This window comes from Pangasianodon hypophthalmus, chromosome 2, assembly GCF_027358585.1.
Source record: "Pangasianodon hypophthalmus isolate fPanHyp1 chromosome 2, fPanHyp1.pri, whole genome shotgun sequence".
Lineage (NCBI taxonomy): Eukaryota > Metazoa > Chordata > Actinopteri > Siluriformes > Pangasiidae > Pangasianodon > Pangasianodon hypophthalmus.
Window position 1 is genome coordinate 20479505 of NC_069711.1, and position 25022 is coordinate 20504526.

The 25022-nt window shown below is 39.6% G+C and overlaps 1 protein-coding gene across 18 annotated transcripts in view; it reads left to right on the forward strand.

Annotated features, from left to right (window-relative positions):
* Positions 1-25022, forward strand: part of dlg1a (discs large MAGUK scaffold protein 1a) — a 119634-nt gene that overhangs the window by 30570 nt on the left and 64042 nt on the right. For 10 of the 18 annotated variants that reach the window (XM_034310591.2, XM_053232082.1, XM_053232088.1 and 7 more), the window contains 2 exons: positions 19668-19835; positions 22583-22690. In XM_034310591.2, coding sequence (XP_034166482.1) covers positions 19668-19835; positions 22583-22690 — 276 coding nt within the window. Of the gene's footprint in view, positions 1-3514; positions 3975-19667; positions 19836-22582; positions 22691-25022 lie in introns of those variants that run through there. The other 8 variants (XM_053232086.1, XM_053232087.1, XM_053232092.1 and 5 more) reach the window with 3 other exon arrangements.

Genomic DNA, 25022 nt, shown 5'->3' on the forward strand with positions numbered 1-25022 from the left:
TTGAAATAGAATTTAACATTTGATGTTCTTTAGTTGAGCAAGTCTGATATGTCAGACAGCAGTGCTTTTTATCTTGTGGAAGATGCTCAGTCTCAAGGCTGTAGTAATTCAGCACAGTCACGTGGTTGCAAATCTGTAGGAATTCACATGGGTCAGTTCATATGAAATATTAAAATTAGTAGTTAGCATTCTGAGCCTCACTCAGAAAACACTCAGATTTATAAATTCTTTATGAGTTTTTGTTGCAGTTCTCTACATTGGAGATGTTTGGATTATGTTGTAGTTATTGGGGTTATGAGGTCATTTTATTTATAAGAACTTTTGTAGATGCGTGCTATCCAGTGGGTGGCACAGTGGCTACCTCCTAGCTCCAGGGTCCCCAGTTTGATCCTGAGCTTAGATTAATGTGGTGTTTTATACGTTCTTCCCGTGTCTGCATGGGTTTTGTCTGGGCTCTCCAGTTCCTTCTCACCTCTCAAAATGATTTATGGCATAGTGGCATCTGTAAAGCGCCATAGTTGTGAATGAGTGTGTGTGTCCCTGGCTCACGCCCAGTGTTGCTTCGAATTCACCGGCACTCAATGAATGAAATTTGTATTACTCTCAATTGAATATTTATTAGTGTAATGATGGCAGACGCTGTGTAGTGATAGACTGGTTTGTTTTAAACTGGGAAAGTTTATATGTTGGCATAATCTGTGCAGGGATAAATTAAACATAATCAACTATCAAAGGTTTTGTTGTCCAATATATATAATGGGACTTTATGGAGTCTCTCACTGTGTTTTATTTCCTTGAGGAATTTTCTTACTGTTTTCTTTATTAATTGCTTCTTACAGATGTAGTTTAAAAAATAATCTCATGCTATCAGAAAAGACCCAATTATAAAATTGCAGAAGCAAACCAAGAGCAAATTAAAAAAAAAAAAAAAACAACAAATGGAAATATCAGTCCCACGAGAGATTTCAGTTGATGTGCTCTTCCTTTTTGTCTCACATGTCGCTGAGTCTGTGAATTTCTAATGCCATCATGAGCATTCAGCACTTTATGATCTAGATAAAGTCACTGCATGCTCCTTCAGCTGCTCCTCAGAGTGATTAGCATCTGCCTGCACACACACACACACACACACACACACACACACACACACACACAGGATAATTCATTGTTCAGTATAGAAAGTGCTGAGCACAAGGCCGCACAAAAATGTTGCAACAGTGAACAACAGCAAGGTTTATGGATGTTGTTTCATAAAGTACAACATGTTCTTGCTTAAACTTTTACAGAATTAGTACACCAGATATATGGGCCATGTTTCAGCAACTATATGTAACTATCAGTTACACTGAATTATTTTGAACTGTGTCCTGAGAAATATTGTGTTGTAAAACACATATATCAGTTTGGCGTTATTCATACTGATGTGTTTTAATTCTGTTCTTAACAGCTTATTTCTCAGGTGTCTGTCAAGTCAGAAAGTCTGACTTGACATATACACAGCCATTTTCTTCTGTTTACAGAGGAAAATGGCTGTGTATATGTCAAGTCAGACTTTCTGCAATATTTCCACAACAGCAGCTCACTGATACTGGCTGGAGATCATGGCCAGGATCTCAATGAGTGGAAAGTACTATTATTTAGAGGAGAAAAAAAAGCATCACCCACTTGCCCAAAGGGCTTGTGGGTACTCTTAAGAGGCAGCGCTGTTAGTTCACATGAAGCAACTTCCTCATTCTCAAAATAATCCTGTGATTATTAGTTCTCGCTTGAGGCCCACTCCTGATGTCCACATTTCACAATCATTATTCTGCTACACTTGGGCCTGAGAAGTGAAAAAAGTGTAAGCGTTCCATTCATTCCAACACATTTCATGACCTTCATATTATATGGTTCTATCTCCTTTTCATTCTTAACCCAGATAGAGCTTTATAATGCTACAGTGAGGTCATGATTTGTTTACATGTTTACACAGAAAAGACACTTAATCTTAGGCTGCATTCGACTAAAACTCGTAACTCGGAATTAAAAGCCCAACTAGGAAACGCCCCCTCAACTCAGAATTCCTTCTCAGAAACTCAGGATGGTCTCCTCAACCATAAGTTCAGCAAGTGACATCAAATCAACATGGAAGCTCACAGCATCAACAGTAAACAAAGTAGGACTTAGTAGTTTTAAACGAGTTACGCTGTTTTTGTAAGTACTTGCTTTAGATCAGTCGACATATAGATATATTAACTTGTTACATCTGTAATATTGACTATGCAGTTTGCTATTTTGAGAAGGAAAATATACATCACTCATCACAGTTAGCTGGCCAGATTGGTGCTAACAAAATACGAACAAGGACGTGTCCATGTTATTTTAGAAAAGGACGTCATTCTGAGTTCTGACTTCCACTTCCTCATTATTGTGTGTCAGGAAACCCAGTTAGCAAGCAGGTAAGAAATTTTCCACTTTCTGTCAAGAGGAAAAATATTACAGCAAAATATTGAAAAAATATGGTGCTAAATAAGTTATCAGTTTGAATAATAGCGTTATCCACATCAGTCTCTTTCTCCTCACCTGACGTAAATGCCACTTGCACCATTGTTCACATTGTTCTTTTTTTTTTTTTTTTAAATGACTTTTTATTAGGTTATTTACCCAACATAATCTTTGCAGTCAGGTAGCCAAGGCAAGGTTGAAAAGTAGCCTAAATAAAAACATTTCAACTGATTTTTCATCTCTTTTTTTTTTCCCTGAAATTCAGCCAGTCACATTTGACCTTTGTTTTTCCCAGGCCACCACACATATACAAGGACAGTAAAACTGTATCTATAGGGCTTGATGTGTTGGTTATTCTGCTTGGTGTTTGTGTTATTTTTTGCTACTTCTTGCATAATACATCCAAATTATTACATCTCAGTTCATTAAAAGAAGGTCTTCATCTGTGCTGCTTGTACACAAACATAAGCGAATGTTGAGGATAAGATTTTTTTCAGTGAAACTTGGTCCATCAGCAGATTTGGCTGTTAAAGCTCATTCTGTTCTCTTCACCTCTGTACATTGTGCTACAGAGCTTACAGTCCCTGAGTCTCCTGAGACTGCAGATTGCTGAAGGCACACTATTGCTCCTATAAATAATAAATTAATGCTGTCACCTTTTGCACTGATTCCACAGAGGTTTAAATGCCTTTCGCTGTCTCGTCTGCTGCTTTCCTTACATCAGCAGTCAGGTGGATTTATTAGCCTATGCCAGAGGTCAAAGCCAAACTTTTCAAGCATTCAACTAATATCTGTAATGTCCTCTTTTCTTTTGAATCCTTGAAATTAAAGCGGGTAAATAGTCATACCCTGCGCCTCAACCAGGAATACTCCACTTTTCCTCTTGGGCTGTCCAATCAAAAACTCCTCACTTCAGAAACTGTTTAAATTCTCTCTGTTAAGCCCCATGATGCATCATATTGCCCCTCCTCTTTCTTCTCTCTCTGCCTCTGTATTTTTCTGCCTGTGCCTTGTTTGGACAGTCAGTGGCAGGAGAGTGGCGATTCTCCCCATCTCTCAGCTGAGAGTAAAGCATGGCAGAGGCTGATCTTCGCATTCTGCGCTGAAGTGGATCATCCCACTCAGCCTCGCCTCTAATCCTTCTTCTCCCCCCCTCTTTCCATCATCAGCCCTCCCAGTGCAGGGCTCTCCACAGGCAGCATGGCTGCTCCGGAGCTCCCCGCTCAGCCACTCTCTCCTCGAGTCCACTGAGCGCACGGAGGCTGGCGCGCACTGAGCCGAGAGATGAGGGTGCGTGCCAGGATCAGTCAGCGGGCAGCGTGTGAGGAAGTACACGCTAGGGACCTTTTCGATCGCTGACCGATCGAAGTAGCCCGGGCGCGGAGAGCATGTCTCCCAGCATCAAGAACTTGGATTGCGTTTCGCCAATGTTGTGCCACTGCAAAGTAGCATGCACCAACAGCACCATCTCGCTCATGTTCGGATGCAAGGTAGGGAGAAAAAGCAGTGTTTTTTTTTTTTCTGAAGCTGAGCATCAGCACTGTTAATAAATCTGTCATAAAGCAGGCTTAGTTAATTCCTTTCCTTCCTGAAGTTAGACTTGGTAATTATTCTGTCATACTCAGGCTCATTGAGGTGATGGAATAAATCTTTCCAGCGTTTGAAATGAACACATTCAGATTATTCTCAGTAGTGTTTAATATCTTAGTATAAGAGTAAACTCCAGCACTGAAGCTCTGCCTCCATGTTTCTAACATCCTTATGGCAAAATGCAAAGCTTCAGATGATTTCTGACAGATGTGACAGCCCGTAGCGCTGTTCTCTTTCCATCAGCTGTGCCCGAGGCACTCTGCAACACTTGATGCCTAGAGTAAACCATGCATATATGTGTGTGTTTCTTTCCTTCAACTGTTGCTCTGGGACAGAAGTCATGCTTGTTTGGTGAAAAAATCCTGTTGATTGTTGTCCTCTCATGCAGCCATGTTTGCCAGAAGTCATGTGTTAAATGTCATGTGCGAACATGACATTAGTAGGACTTTTAAAAGTATCTGTGTCGTCTTTGTTGTAGTCTCCCTAGCTAGTTCAAAAGAGGAGGGCAAGTTACTGTAGTTACATAACTGCCTAGTCCTCTGGGTATCCCAGCCTGTGTCTGAATTATTTCTTTGCACAAATTGGATGTGGAGATAGTTGTCTTGCTTTTTATCAGCGCTGTCAGACATTCCAGACTTCATTCTGCCTGTTTTTGTGAAGATCTGCAGACATTATTATACGTGAATTGCTCTTGTGGAGCATGGCTACTGCAGACTGCTGTTTGTCTTAAATTTCTGTGGATTAAATTGAGAAAGAAATCTCAAGATAGATGTAAATAAATTTAAATTAATCTGAGGCAAAGGACACAGAATTCCAAGGTATTCTGAATCATGAGAGTTTGCTTAAAATGTCAGTATCCCAAGCCTGCGTGTGACAGTTTTTCTATTTGTTATCTACGATATTGCTTTATAGAACTGCTGTAGCTTTCTATATATTTGGATCTCATGAACTAAGCAGGTGCTTCCTTGATATTAAATAAGATACAGCCAATGTGCTGTAATGACCATCAGGAAATGTTAACCTTTCAGCATGAGCTCATCATGAAGTATATCATGTTTCATCCTCGCACAATGTAAGGACATGGAAGTGATCTATAAGATATGCTGTAAAGTTTCTGAATGTGTGTGTGTACACTCACCAGCCACTTTTATAGGAACACCTGTACACCTGCTCATTTGTGTAATTAGCCAATCTCAGAACAAACAACACATCCAGTTTTGTTGAACTCGTGCTCTCTGTAGCCTCAGACTCCTGTTCTTGGCTAAAAGGAATGGAACCCAGAGTGGTTCTCTGCTATTGAAACCTATCAACCTTTGATTTGTTTTGCTTCCTGAGATGCTTTTCTGCTCACCACGGTTGTATAGAGTGGTTATTTTGTTTTACCATTGCCAGCTTGAACCAGTTTGACCATTCTCATCTGACCTGTTTTTCGGACCATTCTGTGTCAAGTCTAGAGACTGTTGTACATGAAAATCCTAGGAGAGCAGCGGTTTCTAAAATACTCAAACCAGCCTGTCTGTCACCAGCAGCCATGCCACAGTCAAAGTCACTGAGATCACATTTGTCTTCCATTCAGATGTTTGATATGAACATTAACTGAAGCTCTTGACCAGCATCTGCATGTTTTTATGCATAGTGCTGCCAAATCAATGGCTGATTAGTGGATAACTGCACAAATGATCACGTATACAGGTGTTCCTATTAAAGTGGCCAGTGAGTGTACATATTAAAACAAATATCTATGTCATTTCTGTCATTTCTTCTGCTATAGTACTAGCCTAAAGGCAGGTTGTTAGTTGTTGTGCTGTCTTATGGTTTGTGGTTTATTAGTGTGTATCGGACAACAGAGAGTGAGTGTTAGTGTATGAGCCAAAGTTACAGTCCTCCAGCTGAGTGTCTATAGAAGAGTAAAAGTGTCTGTAGAAGAATGTGAGTGTCTGTAGAAGAGTGTGAGTGTCTATAGAAGCATAAAAGTGTCTGTAGAAGAATGTGAGTGTCTGTAGAAGAGTGTGAGTGTCTACAGAAGCATAAAAGTGTCTGTAGAAGATCTCCAGAAAAAAGCAGGGGTGTTGGACAATTTGTAAATTCATTAGCTCGCCCACTGGGTAAGTGGAAGCCCCAGTGTGCTGTCAAATCCAGTTTTTTGATTTCAGGAAAACTTACTAGGTAAAATTAGTGGCTAAAATAATGTAATAAAGAAGAGCTAATTAGCTAGCTAAGTGCATTAATACAGACTAAGAGAAACAGAGGGCTTGTATGACAGCTTAGTGCTAGACTTTATTTTGCTCGGCTTTGTCAGTGTTTCAACATACCTGCGTTTTCCTGATTCTAAAAAGACTGTATGTCATCCATATAACTATATGTTTATATTTAAACCTAACACTTTTGGGTTGGGAAAGTTAATAAGGATTTTTCTGCTTGTTAACCCTGCTTGACTGTCAGGCAACTATGAGTAAAACTAATAACCCAGCCATGAAATCTGCTTGTTCTGGTCTACATCCTTGATTTGCCCATCCTAGAGACAGTGAGTGAAGTCTAATTTCAGGGTTCCTGAAATCTTCCTGTGATGATTATTGTTCATCACACAGCTATTCTAACCAGATACATTTTAACTCACATTTTTTTATATTTTCTCTCTGTCAGTGGGTTTTCAGGCGAATCTCATTCATCTCAGAGCTGCACTGATTTAGTTCAGACATGCTGCTATGTCAAGGAGCACTAGTATTTCTTGCCCAGTGCTTGGAAGTGTAACAGATGAGGAAACTTGTCATTTTAAGTCCAATTCATCATCTAACGATGTAAAATCCGAACCAGTTTCTATTGTTTTGCTTCATATAGGTGTTTCTTTTTCTAAGCCTTTAACGTATTCATTGCCTGGACTGGAGTAAACCGATGTTGCTGATTATTTACATTACATCACACACACTAGCTGATCTAGCCTTATTTGTGGAAAATCACATCAAATACATTTTCGGTTCACCAGACATACTAAATGCTGTGTTCGCACCCTTCCATTACAGTGTGTGTTTTTCCAGCAAACTTGCATGGGTTGTAATTGCCTGTAACATATTTTTGATTGCTGTGTTCAGCATTGCGAAACTTTAATATGGATACACTCCAAAGTTGCAGTAAGTATAATTAACGGATATGAGCGGATTCTCGCTGATGTTTGCTTTTTGTTTATGTAGCCAAAGCTAAAGCATAGCTTGTCAGCATCAAATAGGCAGGGAATCTGGCCTCTCCACAGCTGTGTGGTTGGAGGTAATTAATACGTAAGGAATAAAACATGCCGTTATAGGAAGATAATCAATTATGGTGTAGTGCAATGTGAATTTTTCTTATACTGTGTTATTTATTAAAGAATGACCTTTTATAGTTGCATTTAAAGTCACGATACTTCTAGATCCTGTAATCACTTGTTAAAGCAGCTGTAGACAGTTATTTCCTCTTTAAGTTCTTTCTTTTTTTTTTTTTTTTTTCTTTTTTTTTTTTTTGAAGTTAATAAGACTAAAAACTCAGCTTGTCATGTTACTGAGAGACTGGAAAGTCTGTCCTGAAGACTTTCCTGTGGTGGGCGCCTTACTGACTGTAAGTGCTGACACTGGAGACATAAATGTCTTTTAACTCGGTTACTGCTGCAAATTTGAAAGTTATGGATAAAGAACCAGTTTTGTAGTTTTGCAACATCCACTGTTAATCAAATGTCTGTACAAACATCTGCAAAAATCCTTCACCTCACTGGTGAATCCAAAACACAGTGTATGTGTACTTCAAGCAGAATTCACTTTTTACATTCTCTCTGAAGACAGAAACTGATTTTCGCCTTGAGCACTGATTTTACCATGCTTCACCACTATTTTTAATCCACATGATGACATTTTGCGGGTTGCCAAAATTGTAAAACAGACTCTTTACAGTAGAATGTGATTTATGTTTGGCATTCTGTCAAGGCGCCCAAATCAAACGACTTGACCAGCAACAAAAGAAATGTTGGAAATTAATTGAAATAAACTCTTATGCTATCTAATCTGCCAGTGTCAGCCCATTAAGTTTTTAATCCTTGCCTGCCTGTTTCCGACTCTGCAAGCTGCTCTTTTCTTCTCGTCGTTTCTCCATAATGAGCAGTGGAGCAGCTGCTGGTAATCCCTCCAGACTGGCAGAGCGAAGACACACTAGTGTTACTGCATGTCTCTGGCTGCGCTCTGAGTTAGCAGTGCTTTATAGACCTACTTTCTGCTGAGCATGAGGTAATTTGTGGCATTTCTCATTCAAGAGTTTAATTTTCTCTGTCTTTCTGCCTGGCATCTGACTATCACAGGATTAATTCTTTAATGTCCATGGTGTTGATTGGAGTATGAAATACAGTAGAGTTGTGCATGTTGTTTATTAGGTCTTGATGAGTTGTATATTAGGGCTTTCTCTGATCCAGCAGTTTCTTTATTATCCCTCCCTGACATGTGGGCATCTTCAGCAAATGCCTTGCTTTCTTTAGACATCAACTAGTGAAGGATTGAGTTGGAACTTTCCATGTGCCAGTATTTCCTGGATGAATCACACTGCTGCAGAACAGTTAGTTTCTTTTGAATAACAGCAGAAAAGAAAGGGATGAGGCTCTGCTTGTTACACTGAGTACATTAGGGTATATAACTGAAGTAGGGTAAACATAGCTGAAGTATGATGTTTTTACAAAGATTTAAGTTGCAAGCTTGTTATATTTCTATCATACTTTACGTCATACGATTGACCCTGGCTGCTGTTTACTGCTGCTGCACATCTGTGAAAGTTGGCAGCTTCCTAATGCTGGATCTCTATGTGAGAAACAAGCAAAAAGGACTGTTTTGTCAAAGTTCTGTGGATTATAAGTAATCCTGTCATGGATTACTTACTTTAATTTATTATTTTGCTGTTTCATCTAATTTAGTTTTTGGTGTAGAAGCACATATTAGCATGTCTGTCCAAACTAGGGTTAATATAGTTCATAAAATAAAAAAAAAGGCAGAAACAAAATAAAATAGGGTAAAATTAAATAAAAAATTAGAGCTTAAATATAGAAAAATTTCCCACAAAGCTAACTCAAATACATGAGAATGCAGATGAGTTATTTTCCATTTAGTTTTTCTGTACAGTTGTGTGACTTCTGAGTTATAGAAGAGTAAGTGTTTATTTGGCACATATACATTACAGCACAGTGAAATTCTTTCTTCACATATCCCAGCTTGTTAGGAAGTTGGGGTCAGAGCGCAGCGTCAGCCATGATACGGCGCCTCAGGGGCATAGAGGGTTAAGGGTCTTGCTCAAGAGCCCAACAGTGGCAGCTTGGTGGTGCTGGGGCTTGAACCCCCAACGTCCTGATCAGTAACCCAGAGCCTTAACCTCTGAGCCCTGTGTTTAACTGTTTCGTTCTTCCTCAGTAGGAGACCACAGACATTTCTCAATGACCCACAGACAAATAGCACAGTCGATCCAGAATTCCAGCTGTGCTTCATTACGTCTGTCTTAAGGTGGCAGAATTTTTGTTTATCGCATTTAAATTTATTGATTGGCAGTCACTAATGGCAGTAATGCAGAGTGACTTACAAGTAAGAAAAGCACAATCCGGGCATACAGTGATGAGTAAACGTCACAGCAAGCGCTTTACAAATATGTTTCAGTTTTAGGAATAGTGCAGGATAATTATAGGAGTTAACAGAGAGGAAATTTAGGTGCAATGGCAAAAGCTACAAGATAAATATCATGCAACTTCAAATCAGCAGTATACAGTGAGAAGGAGAGAATTGCAATATTGTGCAATGTACAACTTTGAGTAACATCATACAGTAAGGCACAGAGGAAATATCTGTGCAATTCCAGTTATAAGATAAAGGAAGTGTAGATAGTACAATTTAAACACACAAAATAAAGATGAGGAACATTTTGCACTATTTACAGCTTAAAGCAATACAGAGCGTACAGACTATATGAGGGTATCAGAAACAGGCTGGGAAGGCAGTCAGTAGCGGTTGTATGGCTATGATGTTGTCATAAAAAGGCACGTACCTGCACTAGACGTTGAAATGATGTCCTTGACAGGTATGGCCTGTGAACTGGGAGAGTTGTCCATGAAGGTCAGCTAGTCACTACCCTCAGCTTCCTGGCAGACTTTGCAGATGGTGCTGATGAGGAGCCGATCTGAATGGTGATGCTGTGATGGGTCATAGCTGGGACTAGCTCCATCAGAACTAGCTTCATCTGATGATTAGCAAAATCTAGTGCTGGTGGATCCGGAGCCTAAATCAGGAGCACTGGGAGCAAGCAGGAATACACACTGGATGAGTTGCCAGTACATTGCAGGACACCCCACACATACTTATTCACACCCATGGGCAATTTAGAGGAGCGAATCCACCAACCTATGTGTTTGTGGGAGGCGGGAGGAAAACAGAGAACTCAAATTGCAGACACAGCAAGCTTAGGATGGGGTTTGGGATGCTGGAGCTTGAGAGGCTGCACACCAGCGTGCCACCATGCGTGTAATTTTTAATTTACTAATTTGTACTGGTTAATTTCCTGCATCACTCACTCAAAGGCTGAGGTTTTGTTGATATTGTAGTAACAGGAGGCACTAATACTTTATATCTCTGCAGTAATAGTCACATATGTGACCAAATGGAGGGATATGCTAAGGCACAAAAGCCAGTTACAGAACTGAGACATTTAAATAAAATGATGTTATGAACAGTGGATTCACAGTTTATGTGAATCTGTCATGGTCTGGATTCACATCAAGACACAGTGGTTTGTCTCAGCCAGACAAGTAATAATGCAATCTAGCAAGCACCCTCTTTATGGCCAGACAATCCTTTTTTTTTTTATATTGAGTCCCAAGTCACTCTTGGTAGGTACTTCCTATTCAGTTTTAATACTGGTGTGTCTAATCCCTCTTTGCCCTGAGCAAGGACAGCCCCTATTCCCACAGAAGAGTCACCTGGACAAGAAACTGTGAGGAAAATCAAGACTAATGAGGATTGGTGAGGTACACAATATCTGCTTGGGGGTGTTGAAGGCTTCCTCACAGGCCTCAGTCCTCTTCATTGGATTGCTGCTATCCTTGGTAGTGAGGGTAGTAAATGGCTCAGCAACAGAAACAAATTGCAGAATGAAATGAAAATACAACAAAACGCTTCCTTGACTTTGTCCACCTGTGCACTGATCTTGTAAAACCCCCATATCTGCTGTTTCAGCTACTATCTGCGGTTTCAGGCATCCGCCGGGGGGCTTGGAGCCAACCCCCGCGGATACGGGGGCCCTACTGTACTCTGTTTCCTGCTTTGCCCACACACACTTCTTGGCATACAGCATCAGCCCTGCCAGTTTAATTTTGCCTAGGATTCTCTGGAGATCATGGAGGTGATAAATAAGCATAAAATATAGGCTGTTTTAATATTGATCTTTGTGACTATATGGAAACAGGCAACGTGTTGAATTACTGTTTCAGGTTTCATTTAAACATCATGTTTTAAAATTTTCAGCAGTTAAAATTTTCTTTAAAGAATGTAAGTATTGTTCTCTGGGCTGGTGAGAAATCTGATAATTCAAAGTAATTTTCCATGTCCGAGATTTGTAATTAAGTGATTAAACTACTAGATGAATTGAAATGGGAAAACAGTGTTCAGCATTTACTCTTTTTTTTCAGAAGTAATTGTTAAAAAAGTTGCTAATTTAGCAATGGCTGCTTATCTGGCAGGGTGAGGAGATAAGACTACCAGAGATGGTTCAGTAAAACTAGATAGTGTTTCATTTCCTGTGAAATGGCACAGGAACTCATGGCAACTGAAATTATGCCTGATAAAAGAGACATCTACATTGTTCAGCTGGTGGTAATTTAGTAAATTATCAATGAGCTTTGCATTATTGGCAGATTCCATTTTTAACCATTCAGATTTCTGTATCTGATATGGAAAAGTATATAAACAGTAGTCTGTTTATATACCCCCCCATTGATCTCGCCCAATCCTCATTCATTAATTACACACAATGCATTATGCTGATAATTTTTCAACTCTTTGCTCCATGGCTGCTCTGCTCAAGGGAGATCCCACAGATGTGTGTGATGCTGTTGAACATTACGCTGCCCAGAGTGAGTGATGTAATACATGCACACACACACACACACAAAAGGACATTGGAGGGAGGACTTGGTTGAACGAGTGCCCCTTTCATGAGGGAACCACCATAAAGCACACTCACTCACTGTTCACTTAAAAGTAATGCTGAACAATATGGACAGACGTATTTTGGTTCATACTGTGATCAAAGCATGCCATGCAGTTTATTCTAACACATTGGTGAATCCTTGACATGCCTAGTTAAAGCTTAGATCACAAGAATGCCGTGATTCACTCATCTGGAGTTAATGAGACTGGTCAGCATGATCACTCTGCAAAAAGTGATATCTTAACAAGTGAAAAGTGATGAGCACTAGTAAGAAAGATCATTCATGGCCCCCTCAATCACTAGAGTTAGTGTTATTGAACTTTAATGGCTAGTTTTGAACGCAGTTTGAACGTAGAACATCATCATCATGATCATCATCATGATCATTATATTAGTATATTGTGTTAAGTATTTCTTGCTTACTAAAGCAATGGTGGAGCTGTGTGTGTGTGTCTTAAGATCCATTTTCTGCTGTGGTGCATAAAAGCCAAATCGCCTGTTTCCACACTGACAGGACGGATCAGGTGAGGCCATGTTTCTCAGAGAGAGAAAAAAAGCCTAAACCTATTTTAATTCTGCACACACAGTGTTCTGTTTGTAAGTGCAGGTTTTCCTAGACCAACACAAACTGCAGCACGGATTTGTTTTGCACCTCATTTTTTAATAACTTTGTCTTGCAGTAAACACAGAAGCAAAAGGGTACAGTTACAGGCAGGTGTGTAGCTCTGTCACATATAGGGAATGATTCAAAATGTGCAATTCATTCCTTTAAGAGGTTTTACATGTTGAGGATTTTGACCTGAAAAATGGCTCGTCTTTGCTGGAAGTACCTTTCAGTCATAAAATATCATGTCCAGTTAAAAAGCACAGGATCTCTGGGTGCATTGTTGGATTTTTTTGGATTGAAATCAAGGAGTAAAACACTTGAGGGGAGGGATTGGTTTGTGTGATGCAGCCCCGATGTGGAGCATGGTTACTATTACCTCACCGAAGTTGATTATTTTCCAATAATATCATGCCGCAAAGTGTTTTATTTGCCAATGATTATAGTTTTTTATTATTAAGAACAACACATTTATTTGATCATTTTATAATACTGATAATATCCAAAAATTCTAAATAAATGTCTTCAGTGAAAACATCATATTAATGAACACACACATTTTGTATTTTATGATGTAGAACATCAACCATAAAAATTCCTGTATTTTTATTTTTCCTGTAATTTTACTACTACAGAAATGATAACATAGTAGAATGGGTATGTTAGAAACCTGTTCTTTGCCTTGATTCAACAATACACTGTTTTTTTTTTTTTTAAATAGTGCTCTTTGAGTTCCTTTGTACTTGATGTCGTTATTGTGCTTTGGCATCAGTGAGGCATAGTGATGCTAATTCAAACAGTCCTACTAAGCTTCTGAAGGTGAAGTATAAATAAAATACAGTGTGCTCTGTGCTCTCAATCTTATCATACTTCCTGTCTATTAAGCAGACAGCTGAGAATATTGGAGTTTCTCTTCCCACCATCACATTTACACCATATGCTGCATCCACAAAGCCACCAACATTGTGGATGACCCCATGCACCCTCACACAAACTCTTCACCCTCTTGCCATCTAGAAAAAAAGGTACTGAAGCATTCGGGCCCTCATGGCCAGATTGTGTAACTGTTTCTTCCCCCAAGCCATCAGACACCTCAATACTCAGAAACTGGACTGACACCAACCCAGACACACATACACGTACACACACACACACATCAACTGAACACCACTCCACTCCCTTTGCAATGTTTGCACAATTTTTTTTTAATTGCTGCTAAAACACCATGCACAAAATACTGTGTTGACCACTTGCACTCTTGCTGCTAACACTATTTATCATAGTAAATACATAGTGTCATAGTATGTTATGTTTACATTTACAGCATTTTACGATAATATTGCTATATCGTTTTTCACAGTCTGTTACATATGGCACTCTGTCCACTTTAGCCATACTACAGTTGTGTCCTGTTGAGGAAATTTGTACATGTCTTGCTCTGTTTGCACATGTTGGCAGACATGCACTTTATTGTGTAGGTCTGTGTAGTCTTTAGTTAGTTCTGTGTAGTCTCAGGTAGTTTTGTGTTGTTTTATGTAGCACCATGGTCTTGGAAGAAAGTTTTTTTTTTTGTTTGTTTCACTGTGTACTGTACCAGCTGTATATGGTTGAAATGACAACAAAAGCCACTTGACTAGAGACACAAATTCATGGCTTTATAATGCTTGACTTTTCCAAAGTTGCAAACCCAGAAAATGTCAAAGAGAGACACAGTAGAAAATAGGGCAATTTGCTGTCCACAGTACCAGCCACAGTCCCTCTTACTAACATGCACCTTCCTGAGCAAGCTGGTTTAGAATCATGTGACATCGTGTGGAGATGGATTCCATGGCGTATACATCAGATTTAACCCAGTAACATTGGTGTTCTTGAGTTGGATACTTAAACGAGAGAATGTCGACCCATCACTACAGCTCATTATCCAGGCAGTCTGGCCTCACAGGGGGTGTGACTGGAGCTCTAAGGACTGTAGTGCTTCTTCATCTTGTAGTTTTGCATCTTCCGTTTCATTTTACACACCACTATAGCTCTATAGTCCAGTCACTATAGTGGCTCTGCTCAGGTTTAGGAGCCTGTTGCCTATTGAGTAGACTAATATCTGTCTGTCAAACTCTCTGTAGGACTTCTCTTTGGCTCAACAGTTGATTGATGTGTTATTGTGTTCGTTCACCAGTCAAATTAGTGTTTCATTCAGCCATTGTTGGTGTTTACAACATGGCTACAATAATCTCAAAAAGGCAGTAGCAACTGAGTTGATATAAGCATTACCATGTTTGGTACTACACACGACTTGTTCTTTACCTGTAATACTTCCCTGGGTTGCAAAACAATTTTTTCATTTTCTCTGCTGTGTTTTACTTCTCCCAGCTGCATTAGCATTATGAAGAGTTTTTTTTTAAAAAAATATATAATACTTAACAGATAGCAATGGTATGGACGCACAGCATCAGGGTTTGGGGTTTGAACTACAGTTCCTAGCTGTTCGGAGTTTTGCGTGTTCTTCCTGCCTCCTTGTATTTTTTTTTCTCCAGATACTCAGGTTTCCTCCACCTCCAATAGACTTTTTGGTTTGTGGACTAACTACACTGGTCCCCTGTGAAGGACTCGTGTCCCATCCTGGGTATATTCCTGTCCCACTGTCCCAGTGTTCCTGGGATGGGCTTTGGATCCCCCGTGACCCTGAACATGATAAAATGGCTGCTGAAAATAAATGATTGAATACATAAATTGCACTGTATCACATTGCATTGTGTACATTGGCAGTAGGTATGCAACATTTTCCTTCAACCCATGGCAAAATTACATCACATCCAAACACTGTCGCGTACCTCAGCGTAATTGGATAGGATGTGTCTGAGCATAAGGTAGACAGAGCGGAGCGGAGCGGAGCGGAGCTGCAACATATCTACATCATATTGAATAAACACATGATGTTACAGGCCAGGTGTATATATATTCACATTTATGAATACAAAATATATGTGTTAGACTGACACCATCTTGAGCAGTTCAGTTGGCAGTTCAGCTCATGGTAAAGTCTGACTTGAAATGCCCTTGCAGGTTGACAGGTATTGAGTCTGACACGTTTTAAGGGCTTTAGGTACCATAAAAGTGGAGCCAGAGTGGACTAGTGAACTGCAAGCAGGTAAGCTGAGACACTACAGTGTGGCAGTGAATCTAATCTACTCATGCTGTGACTGTGAAGCTGCTCAATGATGCTGTCAGACTTTCTGTTGAACAAGCTCTAGCTCTATATCTGGTACTGTAGGGATCAAAAGTCTGACTATTCTACTAATAACTGTTTTTTTTTCTTTGGTTTTTACCACATTTTAATCAGTCAGTTGTCTATATCAAATCAACAAAGCATAAACCGTGCTTGAACATCCTGTTTAGATACGAGTGACACCTTTCAGATTGTTGTTCTCCTCATCTGCCATCTTTTAATGACAATCACTAGATATTTACTTAATTAATATGCATGCATCAATAAAAATTTTTTCACACCAAAGACGAGTATGAGTACATGTCGATACGGATACTGATACCGAAATGAGTCCCGTAGCATTGAACAATCAGGGATGGCACTGAACATTTTGTTTAGCTCTTTTTAATATTTCCATAAAGTGTGCACATGTGCATGTTCATGCTATTACTCTCCTAGACTCAAGCTTTATAGAGTTAGCTAGTTGATTTTAAATGAAGTGCTTTAGAGAGCTATGTTAGTTATCTTGGATCGAGTACTGTTGCAGGGTTTTGTTTCGCTTCAGAAAGGCACTTTTGTACAGCTGTAAGGAAAAATTTGCATTTGTTTTCATTACTCTGGAATCTTTTGTTGTCAATCACTGATGTGTCTATTCATCAAGAATAACATGCGGAGTAAGAGCTGTTATTTTCACTCAGCTAGCATTGTCTGTAGACATTTTTCCTCAGCTAACCTGCTTTGGTTGCTGCTGTGTGCTGCTAGCAGTGAACTCCTCATGCTGAGTTGTTACTTGTATTGCAGGAAGATGGTGTAGTAGCTTCTCTTGATATTTTCACAGAGAGCAGTTTGCAGTCTGCTTTGCTTTGATTGCCATCATGAATCGTGAAATACCTCCAGATCGCAGTCATGTCATATGTTCCTTAGTGCCATGTACTATGTACGTAAACTAGCCATACATCACCTAGTATCACGTGGTATTGGATGTTGGTGTCGGGGCATTTTTACAAGTACAGTGTGAGTAAATGAGCATGGTGTGGAACCTGCAATCAAATACCGGTATCAGTATTGACGCATCCCTATTAATCAGTACGGTCTTCTATGCATTCTCGCCATCAGGATTGCATATGTGCAATAATAATAAGCTGGATGAGTTTTTTTTGCATGTCTGCATGTCCAATATTGAAGTATGTAGTACTTTATGTGAATATTTATAGGTATTTACAGTAGCACCTGGTGCTGCAATACTCAGATATACTCAGATATACTCAGATATTAATAGATAATAATTTAATGCTTTGTAGCATTGCTATTGTGAGTGCAAGAGATATTGTAATACTTGAGACTAAGATCCATATTTGTACATGACATTATATCAATAACCATTGACTTTTGGGTAAGTGTTGAATAATTATATAATGTTAAAAGCATTATTATACATTTGTTACTTTACTTGTCTGTTCTGTTCAGTTAAATGTGTTTGTATTTATTGAAGGAGTTTTTAGAATTATGTGTAATTCAATGCACTGTGTAAAAACAATACACTGTTGTACAAACTTGACAGTTTCACATAATTTACAGTGTACTATATCACATACTTACCTATTAAATATTTGGTACTATCAAAAAAATCTACCAGCTTGTGTAAACATATTTGAGATGATGTCTAAACACAAGTGGACTCAGACTCTTGAGCCCTATTACATGTGGTATCATGGCAATACTTTAACAGTAAAAATAGGTGTTTTAGGGTTTCCCCTCAGTACAGTGCTGGACAGGGATGGACATATGTGAACAGAAGACGATGCTGAATAACGTGGGTTCCCTCCCATACTCCTGCAGCTGAATATATCAGATCATGCATGGCAGTTTGAGGTCATCATGATGACTGTGCAGCAGAGAGCAAGCAGGGGCTTTTGCACATTAATGCAGTGTTTCCCATCTCAGCGCTATAACACACTCATTCATCAGGGAGTTTCTTCACATCCACTCACCTTTTGGCTGCCTCCTAGGGGAAGGCCGGACTTGGCCCATACGCTGCACTGATTTATACCATCAGATTGCTGGTACACATATCACTGTGAGAAAGTAGGCCTTGGGAGAAAGCTCAAAAATAGTTTCTGTGCCTCAGATGTACATTTGTGAACAGATGCTCAAAGCCACAAACTCCAACTTGCAGTCGGTGTTTAATCTGGATGCATGTTAATAAATCTTTATGCTCCGTTTGTGTCTGTATGGTCTATTTTTAATTGTCTGGAGTCGGGGTGGAGGCGGGTCAGGTGGCCCTGGGCTACTGCTCAGATGGGTAAAAGTTCAAGTCCTGTCACTGCCAAGTTCAAATGGTGGCACACTTAACCGTCTCTGCTCCAGGGGCACTGTATCATGGCTAAACCTGTGCTCTGACCCTAGATTCCTTAGAATCTCAGAATGTGCAGAAAAGAATTTCATGCAGTGTGTTCGCATCTGCAACAATAAAGGCTGTCTTTTACTCAGGTTCTCCAATGTACTTAAAGAAATATATATATTTTTTAAATGACATTATGGATAGTAACTGTAAATGTTCAATCCATTTTGACCCTAAAGGAAGAAGGTGTTGTAATAATAATAATAATAATAATAATAATGAAAGGCTGATGGGCAGCACAGTGGGTAGTGTTGCCGCCTCACAGGTCCAAGGCTTCTGGTTCCACCCTGAGCTTAGGTTACTGTCTGCATGGAGTTTTCATGTTCTTCCTGTGCCCTTGTGGGTTTCTTCTTGGTTCTCTGGTTTTCTCCCACATCCGGAAAACATGTCAGTAAGTGGGTTTGATTATTTATTTTGCCTCAGGTGTGAATGCGTGTGTAAGTGGTGCACTGCAATGGACTGGTGTCCCATTCAGGTTGTGTCACACTCAGTGTTCCCAGGATAGGCTCTGAATCCACCGCAACCCTGACCAGGATAAAGCAGTAGATTAAAATTAAAGATTAAAATTAGATTAAAATAAGTGCATTCATATAAACCTGTAATTTGCCTTGCAGCTGACACTATGTCAGAGCAATGCTGTTATTGAAAATTAACCAACACCTTCTGACCAATCGGAATCAAGAGTTTATCAGCACTGTCGTGTAATTAAAAAGAACACAGGTCAACAAGACCGGAAAGTAAGAGCAAAATGTTCAGGTCTTGCTCCAATGTTTTGTTGCTCCTTGATGTCAGAGTGGAGCATGTGTACTATGAAGCGTTTAGTGGCGTGCTGTGTATACACCTGGGCTCCCTGCTAACAAAGCCAATCAGGTCAGGCTGCAGGCGCAGCATGGAGCAAACTGTTCTGTTTGATCTGATGACATTCATCTGTGTGTTTTGCAAAAGCTTACTGTGTGAGGCTTTGATCCTTATTTCACAGTCACCTGCAAGATGGAGATTAGTGTTGGGTTTTGCCATTTTCACATCTTCATTAGAGAGCTAGTTTATTCTGTAGTTCTATTTTCACTTCCTGAATATTGAGGACTAATTAGAAATTTCTACTAATTAGAAATTTCTACAGAGTGAATATACTCATACTGTACAGTTTATAACACTCCAGCTGAATGTAACAATGTTTTTTTTGTCTTTGTCAGAAATACAGATATCAAGATGAGGACACCACCTCTCCTCCAGAACACGGCTCGACTCGCCTGCCCGGGGACGTTCAGCCTCCTGAGCTGGTGCAGGTGTCGGAGAAAAACATCTCCCAGATCGAGAATGTCCATGGCTTTGTCTCTCATTCACACATCTCCCCTATGAAGGTAGTGATGAATGAGTCTTTTGACTTCCTCTTTGTATTCCTTTTCTGTCCCATTTCCTAAAGCATGCAAGTCTGTGTCTCATCCCAAACACGCATAAACACTGTGTGACAGATTCCTTTACGGTGCAACACCCAAACACCCATTACAAGTCATTATTTTCCATATATTTTCCCATTCTAATGTAATACAATGTTTATTGTGTTACATTTTTACTTGGTCTTTTCCCAATCTTCAGCTGTCCAGTTTCAGTGATTCTGTGCCCACTATAGGTTCAGATTTTGTTCTTGGCTGTTAGGAGCGGAGCCTGATGTGGTCTCCTGCTGTTGTTGTAGCCCATGTGCGTCAAGGATCGGTGTGTTGTGCATTTCGAGATACTTTTCTGCTTACCATGGTTGTAAAAAGTGGTTGAGTTACCATAGCCTTCCTGTCGAATATACATATACTATATCTAAACATTAAAATACGAAGTATATAAATATACATAAAATATATACATGTACATCTATTATATTGTGTTATCTTCTGTAAAGGCACGCAGTACTTATTCACGTTCATATAATTGGCCCGACTTCAAGTCCATTGATTTTTCTCCAGACTTGTCCACAGAGGCCTTTAGCTATGATGAGATTGGCAGTGGTGAGATCGACCTCTGCTGATATCCCTAGTGCTCAAAGAAAGACTAACCTAATTCCGTAAGCATTACACAATCCTTTCCCAGCTTACTCTGTCAAAACGTGCTTAAGTGGAGACAGTTCGCACAGGGAGGGAGCCCTACTATCTTAGTCTCCTACGGAACAGGAAGAGAGTGTGTACATTTTTTTCAAACCCACATGCGACAGAAATGCCAGATTGGCAATACAAGCTTTTAAAATTAGAGTGTTTTGGCTGAGCTCAGCCCAGTGCAGCTGGATGAGTAGCCGTGCCAGGATGGGCTGAGCTGGGACCAGGCAGCCACAGATCACTGCAGCTCCATTCTCTCCCACAAAGCAGACTAAAAAGCCCTGCCTGTCACCTCTCATCAGCCTCAAGTGCACAGAGCTGGAGTGAGCACGTACACACACACGCACACACACACAGGCACTGTCATCACTGTGAGCCTGCATTTCTCTTAAATCAGCCCATGCATTCAAGGCTGGTGATGCTGCCTGGCTGCTAGTCCAACTGATGGCTTCTCTCTTCTCTTATTCTGCCCATGTTTTGTTATTGAATATGAGAACATGAGAGAGAAATGTGAATAACACCTCCAGCAAGCGTATCATTTCAGCATCCGTCACTTAGAACACCAAGGCCATATCAGGACAATGGCTACAGCAACTGAGATGGTGATTCGAATTGATTTGTTGTCAAACTGAGCTGATGAAGCAATGTCAAGTCAGGCGCTTACCTTAGCAGCTATGATAGATGTCTTACTCCACCTTGTGGCTGATGTTAGTAACTGAAGGACCTTTCACCAAAAACAGAAACAGTTCATTTAAATCTGTCATCATCCATTTCATGTGTGTAGACCTCTGTGTGAATTTTCATGACCATTTTCTTATCCAGAGGTCACATGCTTTGTCAGCTGAAGTGTGTGTGTGTGTGTGTGTGTGTGTGTGAGATTGAGAAGTTCATGTTAACAGTGTTATACTCTGGTTTAAATCCACTGCTTTAAACAGATTTGTCAGAGATTATCATCTTGTCTGTGCACCGCTGCATGCTCCATTAAGCCAAAGTCTGAATGGTGATGGAATGACCAAACACATTGTGGTTTAACCCACCTACCCATGATGCACCACGGTCCTTTGGACCAGCTTCTATTTAAAGAGAACTGCCTACAGGCATTTTACTAGACATGGACCCATTTGGTGTATTGCTTAATCTTTATCACAACCAGGATTATGTTGCGTTTTAATATAAAAATATCTAGTGCAAAATTATATAATGTGGTATTTTAATTAGTAATGATGTATTTCTGAGCATTTCTGCCCCTGACAGGGCTTTTACGTTTGCACTCTGTGAGTGTTTGGCTTGAATAGCCAGGACAGATGGAGAAGACATCTTGTGGCACTCCAGGTTGCTCAGCTGAGCCGACCTGTGACTGGCTTATGTACCTGTAAATGCCTGCGCATGGTGTGATACACGCACACACATACACTATGCAGCTTCGTATGGGTATCATGGGTGTCATCTAGTCACAGAAATGCTGTACCTCGGAAATTAAACTTAATGCTGAATTAATACTCAGCATTCAGCATTTCTGCCAGCTTTGGGTATTAATGTGGACACTTCTCCATTGATTTCCATTTCTACTTATTTGTACATATTTATAACAGATGTGTAGACATTTTGTCTTTTTGTTTCTTGGTCCACTAATCACTCAGAGATCACTAAGTCTGTGTGGTTCAGGAAGTCTTTCGACTCATTGTACGCATCTCAGGGAATTGTGTTACTTTGTTAGTTTTGTGATTCACTTATCATGATGGTTCAAATTCATGATGTGGCTCATGTTTTTACATAATTTCAAATGATTTCTAAAACATACAGTACATCATGCATTTTGTTGCCTCTCAGCTGTTGTTGATTTGTGTTTTTCATGTCTGAACTCATAAAGCATCCTGGTTCTGCTGAAGCAAGCTAGGATTTGGCTGTTATCATTGAGAGCCAGCTTTTTCAGTGTTGTATAAACTTTGGCCTCTGTTCTATGGCTTTGTGTGTTCCTTTTATTGGGTTCTACTGTGCATCATTGCGGCTGCATGCTTCCTCTGTAGGTAGAGTCTCTGGAGTGCGTTTTTGAGAGCTCGTCCCCAGTAGGAGGAGAGGAGGTACCAGCCCCTGCCTTCTCCACGCTATACTCACGCAATGAGGCACTCATGCAGGTAAACACCCCGTGCTGCAGTATACAATTAGGTCCTTTTATGTTCGCCATATCATTTGAGTGGGTTGTGTGAAGGAAATATTGGCTGGAGCTTAGAAAGGAAAGAAAATGTCAAATATTATTTTGAAAAAAGCTGTGTGTTGTAATATTCATTTCAGGCACTAGATGGCAAAGATGTTACAGTGCTTGCTGGGTATTACAAAACAGATCTTTTTCATTTTTAGGCGATAGGGCAGAACATTTCCTATTGGCTTTGGACAGTCCAGCATCATTATAGTTATTTGGACAGTCCAGCATCATTGTAGTTATTTAGAGAGTCCTGCATTATTGTAGTTATTTAGAGAGTGCTGCATTGTTGTAGTTATTTGGACAGTCCTGCATTATTGTAGTTATTTAGAGAGTGCTGCATTGTTGTAGTTATTTGAACAGTCCATCATTGTTATAGTTATTTGGACAGTCTAGAAATATTGTAGTTATTTGGAGAGTCCTGCATTATTGTAGTTATTTAGAGAGTGCTGCACTAATGTAGTTATTTGGACAGTCCATCATTGTTACAGTTATTTGGACAGTATAGAAATATTGTAGTTATTTGGAGAGTCCTGCATTATTGTAGTTATTTAGAGAGTGCTGCACTAATGTAGTTATTTGGACAGTCCATCATTGTTACAGTTATTTGGACAGTATAGAAATATTGTAGTTATTTGGACAGTCCTGCATTTATTGTAATTATTTTGGCATTCCAGCATTGTTGTATTTCTTTGGATAATCCAGCATTATTGTAGTTATATGGAGAGTCCCATATTATTGTAGTTATTTGGACAGTCCTGCATTATTGTAGTTATTTGCACAGTCCTGCATTATTGTAGTTATCATTGCAGTTTAATATTATTGTAGTTATTTGAACAGTCATGTTTTATTATAGTTATTTGGCTAGTCCTGCATTATTGTAGTTAATTTGCAAACTGTAGTTGATCATATTTCTTTGTACTTTTCTTTTTCTCCTTATTATGTTGTGTTTACTCTCTGAATTTACTGTTTCATGTTTCATGTCTCTTAAGCTGGATATGACTTTCCAGCTAAAGCATGCTAATGCTAAGCATGGATATGGATTATTAAATAAGCAGTTGTTGTGATTATATGAAAATAGACAATATATTATGAATGAACACATTATTTGAACATGCTACAGGGAGTGACCCAAATATCCAGTGTATTGTATTTTATGTTTTGTGGTATTGTTTTTTCGTGCTCAGTCTGTCGCAGTTTTATTTTAGGGTTTATTACTAAATTTACAGTCCAATTTCATGTTGTAATCTTTTATGAATTAGTATTTTTACTGGATTCGCTGTTTGTTAGGACTCACATACTATCAGTATTTATATGCACATGTTTGCTTACCCTATTAATTAAGGGAGCGAAGAATGATATTTAACACACTCGTATTAGGCATTAGGCAGATTGCGTACCCTGGCTTACCCCATTTTCTGGCTGGCTCTCAACCTTATTAGGATATTATTTAAAGCCTACTTTCTAATCAAGGAATCCTGAGGGGTTCTCTCAGCATTCTGATCAGGTTTTTTTTTTTTTGAGTGAATATGAAATAGTTATTTCTTACTTCTTCTTACATCAGAGGCCTTTTGTGTCACTTCCTAGCTGCTGGAATCAAGTATTTGGTTTTAAGTGTTCATCCAATTTCAAGAGACATGAGCACGCCAGCACATACACAAAGTTGTCTCCTGACCATCGCACCCATATGTGGCCCTTCTCCAAACTGTTGCCACAAAGTTGGAAGCACACAAATGTCTAGAATGTTTTTGTATGTTGTAGCATTACAATTTCCCTTCACTGGAGATAAGGGGTCAATCCCAAACATGTTCCAGCATGACTATACCCCTGTTCACAAAATGAAATGGTCCGTGAAAACATGGTTTGCCAAGGTTGGAGTGGAAGAACTCGAGTGGACTGCACAGAACCCTGACCTCAACCAAACTGAACGTCTTTGGGATGAATTGGAACGCCGACTGCATGCCAGGCCTCCTCACTTGACATCAGTGCCTGACCTCACTAATGCTCTTGTGGTTGAATGGACAAATCCCAACAGCTGCGTTCCAAAATCTAGTGGAAAGCCTTTCTAGAAGAGTGGAGGTTATTATAACAGCAAAGGGGGGACTACATCTGGAATGGGATGTTAAAAAAAAAACATATATGGATGTCATGATCAGGTGTCCACAAACCTTTGGCCATATAGTGAATTATTTTATATGAACTCTCACACGTAGCATGTAACATACACCTAGCTGAACCAACACATTAATATTTATTACTGTTCAATC